Raw genomic sequence first — 7,039 nt, 5'->3', positions numbered from 1 at the left:
AATTCCCCTGAAGCTTATTACAATAAGCGTCATTCAACTGCTCGCAACTCAGTTGAGAGAACAATAGGCCTCCTAAAAGGACGATTTAGGTGCTTATTAGTACACAGAGTACTCGACTACCATCCAGATGTAGTTGCAAAAATAGTAATTGCATGTTGTGTTTTGCACAACATGTGCAATTGCGCGGGAATTCCGGCAATCTCTATTTCCGAGGAAGAAAGAGTAGAAGAGCTTGAAATAATTGCTGAAGCAACAAGGAGGCAAACTAGAGATTTACCATCCAACGCCGATTTAGCTTTAGGTCAATTACGAAGGCGAAACTTCGTGAATGGGCTTTGGCGTTCACGTCATAATTAATGGGTGCTAATTAAATAGACTTCTTTTTATTATCATTATTCGGCCCAAAAATGTATGTTGGCTTCTAAATTACTAAGTCAGCCACAATTAACTATGCCGGATTGCTGAACCAGAGGTCTTGGGTTCGATTCCCGGTTCGGTCGACATTTGTGTGATGAGCATGCTTGTTGGCCGTGGTCTGGGTGTGACAATATCGCACCCTTAGAATGAAAGTGACCGAATCCAAAAAATGCAATTTGTGGGAAATGAGCAAAATCGTCATCAAAAAATTATATTACTTAATACATCTTAATATATCTCTTCCGTTTTTAATGGCTTACTATTGATTTTTACCAGATTTGTGGATTAGCCTTTTGAGATCACAATGACAGTGCTATGTTTATAGTATTTTTTTATATATATTTTAACATAAAATATAAAGTAGTTTCAAATTAAGTCACTTTATTTCAAAATTATGTTTTCCATTCTATGTTTTTTTAAGAATTAAGTCTGTTTATGACACATATTGGTAATAATTCCGTAGACATAATAAATAATAAGACACTGTCATACTGAAAGTTATTTGGACATAGGGTATTAAATTAAAATGCAATGTTATAAAAATCTGAATGTATTTATTTATTTCAGTCTTAATAACATTTATTCAAGTAACTGATTCGTTATCAGTAATTGAGAAAACAAAATCTACGGGACCTTTGCTTGTGTTTGTGAATAAAATAACAGAATGTATCCAAATGAGCAGGCAATGTCTATTAACCTCCTGCTTCTATTGTGGAGCCTTGTGTTGGCTATAAGTAGAACAGAGGATCAAATTCCTACTTAAGTCTGCACAAAATAACAAATCACTTCTGCAATGAAACCTTTAGTGGCAGAAAAGTGATAAATATATCTTTTAAACAGTTCCGTTAAAAAGTCTACAATTAGCGTCTTTATGCAGTTCTAACGCGTACATCAGCGGCAATAGAAACTTTTTAGCAGCTTTAACCTTTAACATAATTGTTTGAACTCTCTTTTAAAGATGTAGGCTGCAAATGGGTTGTAGAATGATCTCTTGTAAAACCCAGAGTGACATTTGGTTCAGTTTCTGCTGCCTTTAGTGATATTTACAGCTATGAGCAGCTATGAGCAGCTACGGAAGCAATAATAGAACTTAAAGATACTTTCGGAACACCTAAAGCACTACTGTCGAGCTAACAGTTGCCAAATAGGCTGCTATTTCCACTAGTGTGCTAGTTGGGATGGTTCTACTAGTTGGTTAGACCATTGCGTAGTGACAGACGCGGCGTGGAACACTGTTAGAGACGCTAGTGTGCTCTATGACGTGTCTTGGTCGGACCATTTACCTCTAATTATAAAGTGTGATCTTAAGTTATTAAGGCCAAAAGTTGCACTTCCTAAATGTAACAAAGTAACATGGGGTGACAGAGCTTTGCAGCAGACTGAGTTATATAGCAATTATTGTAATGATCTCTTGAAAAATGTAGACTTTCCCTTAGAATTTACTGAATGTAGTAAAACTAGATGTAGAATTAAGGAACATTTTCCATAGTTTTGACTGCAGTAATGGTATAATCATCAGTCATCTGTTGGAATTAACGGACAGTTCTTTTAAAAATAAAATTAAAGAAATTCTTGTTAAAAAGGCATATTATAATGTTAATGATTATTTCACAGATAAACGCAGATGGCAGCTCTGAAGTGGAACAAAAGTGCTTTATTTTATTTTGTATTATTCGGTGTTTTAAATTAATAATAAATAAAATTGAATTGTATAACTGTAAAATAAATTAATAATAATTAAATTGTAATAGACAGCTGTGTTGCTGGGAAGTTTGTTCTTCACCGCTTCTTCTTTCCAGCCATAACACTAGGAAGTGGTGAAAGGGGGGCGTTTTGGGGGTGCTGTCATTCTTGTAAAATTTTGACGTTAAAAAGTGCTAATCGTATTAGCCTATTTTAATAAATGATTTTGACTTTGACTTTGACTTTGACTTTAATTAAGTATAACTCTGTAACTTATTGTAAATGGTGTGCATACCTGTAAGTGACATATTCACACAGTAAATACTTACGTAAGAAATTTTGTAACTATACTTGTTTTTGTGTATATGTTGTTGGTTTACCTTAATAAATAAAATAAAATAAAAATAAATAAAACATGAAACTATTTTAGACAATATTTATGCGGAAATTGTGCGTATACTCTATGAAGGTGCAATCGCAAGTAACTGTAGGAACGGATTACAGCGCAAAAAGAGTTACATAACGGGCTGGAATAAGCATGTGAAGGACGCACACAGACAGGCTCGGATTTTCAAACCTGGACGTTGTTTGGTTGACCGAAAAATGGTGATTTATATGAAAAAATGGTGGAAAGTAGAAAGGTTTTTAAAAGTAAATTGAAATGGTGCCAAAATAATAAGGACCAAATAAAAATGGCCATCATTGCAAGTCATCATGACGCAAAGAATTTTGGTAGTTTTTGGAAAGCCACGAACAGGTTGAATCAAAGGTCGGGTCTGCCTTTGAGTATTGATGGCCTTAGTGATCCTGGTGATATCGCCAACCTATTTAGTAGAACCTTTAGGGTTGGGTCTCCCCTGGGTACGTCGTCTGGTGGGCTTGAGGTGGTGGGGGGGGTCTGAAGACATGCCTATTAGGTTTACGGCCAGGGAGGTAGCTACTGTCATACGCAACTTTAAGAGAGGCAAGTCGCTGGGTCATGACAGCCTAAGTATAGAGCATTTGCTGCATGCTGGTAAACACTTACCGCGAGTGCTAGCAATGTTTTTTAGCTTGTGCCTGAGTCACTCGTATCTTCCAGCGGATTTACTTAAAACTATTGTTGTGCCTATTGTTAAGAATAAAACTGGAGATGCGAGTGAAAAGAGCAACTACAGGCCTATATCCCTGGCTACCATCATTGCAAAGGTGTTGGACAGTCTGATTGACCACCAGCTGGATAAGTACTTAATACTTAACGATGCCCAGTTTGGTTTTAAGCCAATCTTATCCACGGAAACAGCTATACTATGCCTCAAACAGACTGTTCAATACTATACAAGTAGGAAAACACCTGTATATGCATGTTTTCTGGACCTCTCCAAGGCTTTCGACCTCGTATCTTACGACTGCCTATGGAGAAAATTGTGGTGAAAATGGAGAAAATATCAAGAACTTCCCAAGCGATATCATTAGGATGCTAAAGTATTGGTATAAAAATCAAATACAATTATGTTAAGTGGGCGGGTGTCCTGTCGGATGCATACGGGTTGGAGTGCGGTAAAACGGTGTAGGAAAAAAGCCACATCAGGTTAATAAAATCTTATCATAACGTGTTGGAAAAGTTTAAGGTGAGCATCGATCAATAAATTGTAGAAATTCACAGATCTGAATACACTGATGTGTGGCTCTGTGTACCTAAATATCTTAACATACCACACAACTTTAATATTATAGGGGCATATTCCAAAAAAGTTACAACTTAAACTTTTTAATTTTAGTAATAAACAGGTTCAATATTAAGAATAACAAAAATAATGAATATGCCTTTAGTCATAGACAGACCTATTATTATAAGTGTCGTTTGTCTTTTATAATTATTTTTTACTAAATAGACCTAATCCTTAAAAGGTCACTGAATACTACCTACATATTTTATTTTATAAAGACGTATTAATCAAAATGTCACTTTATGGCAAAAAATATTGTGTAACTTACCGTGGCAGTATTCGCATTAAACGGACACTTTTTGAGATTCGCCGATGTTTTACATGTTCACTCGCAAGCGCATCTGACGTAATACTAGTTCTGGCTCTTTCACACAATATGCGTAAACGAATAGCGGAACGAGTGAAAGAGACCGAAATAAGCGTAGTCTCTGTTATAGTTAGAAATAGGTCTCTTTTTATTTACAGGGTTATAGATTATGCTTTTTAAGGTCAGTTTATTGTAAAAACGAGTATTACAGGAATTTTGAATTAAGTCACTTTCATTCTAAGGGTGCGATATGTATCTATACTAATATTATAAAGAGGAAAACTTTGTTTGTTTGGTTGTAATGGATAAACTCAAAAACTACTGGACCAATTTTAAATATTCTTTCAATAATCTTAGCTGATGTTTATTTTGTTTTGATTGAAAAAAATAAAAAAATAAACTTATGTAAATTAGCTTATTTATTGTTCAACCACCTATAACAATTTACCTAGTTTAGGACCTCGAAGTTTAGTTTAGGCCGAAGCCAAACGCTGAATCCCTTTTGAGACAACTTTAATCTAAAAATTCTGTCCCTCTCTGCACTCCTCTCCAGAAAGGACTGCATGATCTGCGTATTCAATCTTTGTATCTCCAGCTGCTGTTCTTCCAACCTCAGGAATCTCTCAGTCATGGAGGAGAATTCCTATCTCTGTTGACGGCCTCTGCCAATGCTTGCAGCCCTTGACCGACTGCAGCTACAGCTTCAGCAAAAATTCTGTCCCTCTCTGCACTCCTCTCCAGAAAGGACTGCATGATCTGCGTATTCAATCTTTGTATCTCCAGCTGCTGTTCTTCCAACCTCAGGAATCTCTCAGTCATGGAGGAGAATTCCGTTCGCCGTTGTGATGGTGGAAGAGCAGCAACTGAAGACGTGTGACGTGCTGAAAAGAGAACACCTATTACTACATGCGTTAATAAAAACTCTTAAATAAATAGCTGCCTTTCGTTGTGATTTGTCTCAAAAATTGTTTTGATGGTTATTTTTAGTTTGTACTTACACACAGAACCACCTCGACTACCACGAACTGTCCTAGAGCGCCGAGAAGGTGAAGCCACTGAAGCTGTGTGACGTGAAACTAAAAAGATAAATATTTACATTTTAAAATTCTCGATCTAATGGTAGAGAATGCTGTTTAAATGTATTTTTTACCTACATGATGAAGCCGCAGTTCTTGGAATGACTGGGGAGGCTACTGGGGTGGAACCACGGCGTGAAGGTGAAGGTGTGGGCGTATGGGAAAGTGTTACAGTTGGAGGGGACAGGCTGGGATGATAAACATGAGGATTTGGAGGAGGAGTGTTGTCTAACTGGTTATTCTGAAACAACAGAAACAATCTTAAAAAGGCCCACTTCCTAATATTGAAATTAAATATCGACAATTCCAAGTGACACAGTAAATAATATTAAAGCACTTAGAATTTCAGAGATAGATACATACCCGTAAAATGCTTTGGCTAGTTCCAACAATGGAGCTGGATGAGGAAGCAAACAGTTTTCTCGAAATTGCACTAGCTGGTGGTCTGTAATTTCGAGGTGCTGGACTGTCCTCAATCAGGGCGGAATCCTGTAAATTGGATAAAATGGTATCTTCCTTGTGGGATAAAATTAAGATTATAATATTATTAGGGTTATTACAAGGATGAATTACTATTTCAATTATATTGGTAATAATAAAATGAATTTCAATATTTATAGATACTAATAGAATATAATCTAGACACATCATATACAGACATATTTAGTACAAAATAGCTTACATAAAATACAATAGCTGCTGATTCCTCAGTAGGCCGTGCCTGACTCTGCTGTTGTTGTGGTACATTAATCTATAATAAGTTAACATAAAAAAAAATGCTAGATAAGAGTGTAAAATAATGAATTCCATAAAATTATGAATTAAAAAATATCTTACGTTGTCATCATTAGTATTGTATATAGGTTGTGCTTCGGGTGATGGAGACGGCGTATCATTTTCCTGAAACAGGAAGGTAAATTTAATATAAAATTCACTTAACACTAAAAAGGGTCTAATCCACAAAAAAATGGGTGCTGTAAAAACGACAGCAAACCTTGCAGAGTGTTTCTAGTATTACTTACCAATTGCATTTCTGAATTTCTTACCGGAAACGGCTGAATGCCTAAATGTGCATCTCCTGTGGAAAAGCTTTCACCACCACACAAAGCAACAATCCTTTCCTCAACCTCAGTTAGCATCATTTCGTCCTCCACCCCACCACCAGTCCTACGCCTAGCAGCAGAGCGTGCTGCAACTTTTTTTTTAATGGCGCTTTTTTTGTCAGTCCAATACTACAATCAAACATTTATTTAAAATTAAAAAGAAAATTAGTTGTCTCCATTTCCACAATATTCTTGGTCAAAAATTGAAAAAGATTACATAAAATCAAAATAAAATATTTATGAATTCAAGGAACACACTTGAAACCAAGACTATCGGCTATCGCATAAGTGGTTTGCTTTAAGGAATGTGAAGTGGTTCTAACATACTGCTGCAAAAAAAAATACTGCTAACCTTGGTCCACTGTTTGTGGGTTTTGATGGTGCCACCTATACTGTTTAAGCGCACGGCTAATTCCTCCCACTGGCTTCGACTTCGCTCTCTGGCATTTTGCGTTCTCACGAAACCCTTCGCCAGGCCAGGGTTTTGCTCCATAAACTCAACCAGAGTTTCAACCTGAGCCGACGAAGGGTGAGACGACCTGTCATTTGGACTGAAATTATTGTTGGATTAATAAAATAAACACTTCTTTAATTAATATTATTTTTAACTTTATAACAAGAAATATAAAATTACTTCATGATTTTATCACAATTACGGCGAAAACCGGCGAAAACAAACAAGCTTAAACACAATATGAAGACAGAAGATACGATATATTACTTTCCTCTATGACAGAAGAGAAG

The 7,039-nt window shown here is 36.2% G+C and overlaps 1 protein-coding gene across 1 annotated transcript; it reads right to left on the bottom strand.

Moving 5' to 3' along the window:
- Positions 1–4,517: 4,517 nt before the first annotated feature.
- LOC124642075 lies at positions 4,518–6,703 on the bottom strand. Its single transcript, XM_047180372.1, has 8 exons — positions 6,648–6,703; positions 6,239–6,424; positions 6,030–6,092; positions 5,875–5,943; positions 5,556–5,681; positions 5,271–5,433; positions 5,115–5,192; positions 4,518–4,997 (listed from the first exon to the last, which is right to left on the bottom strand). Exons 2-8 carry the CDS (start codon positions 6,332–6,334, stop codon positions 4,744–4,746), a joined length of 849 nt encoding a protein of 282 aa, XP_047036328.1. The 5' UTR covers positions 6,335–6,424; positions 6,648–6,703; the 3' UTR covers positions 4,518–4,743.
- Between the last annotated feature and the right edge of the window lie 336 nt (positions 6,704–7,039).

Source organism: Helicoverpa zea, chromosome 23 (assembly GCF_022581195.2).
Source record: "Helicoverpa zea isolate HzStark_Cry1AcR chromosome 23, ilHelZeax1.1, whole genome shotgun sequence".
Classification (NCBI taxonomy): Eukaryota; Metazoa; Arthropoda; class Insecta; order Lepidoptera; family Noctuidae; genus Helicoverpa; species Helicoverpa zea.
This window is presented reverse-complemented; position numbering and strand designations above follow the sequence as displayed.

Coding starts and splice junctions, on each gene's coding strand:
- LOC124642075 (XM_047180372.1), bottom strand. CDS start 6,334: ATGATGCTAACTGAGGTTGAGGAAAGGATTGTTGCTTTGTGTGGTGGT. Junction 6,093..6,238: donor TAGGCATTCAGCCGTTTCCG/GTAAGAAATTCA, acceptor TTCCTGTTTCAG/GAAAATGATACGCCGTCTCC. Junction 5,682..5,874: donor CAGCAGCTATTGTATTTTAT/GTAAGCTATTTT, acceptor TCCAATTTACAG/GATTCCGCCCTGATTGAGGA.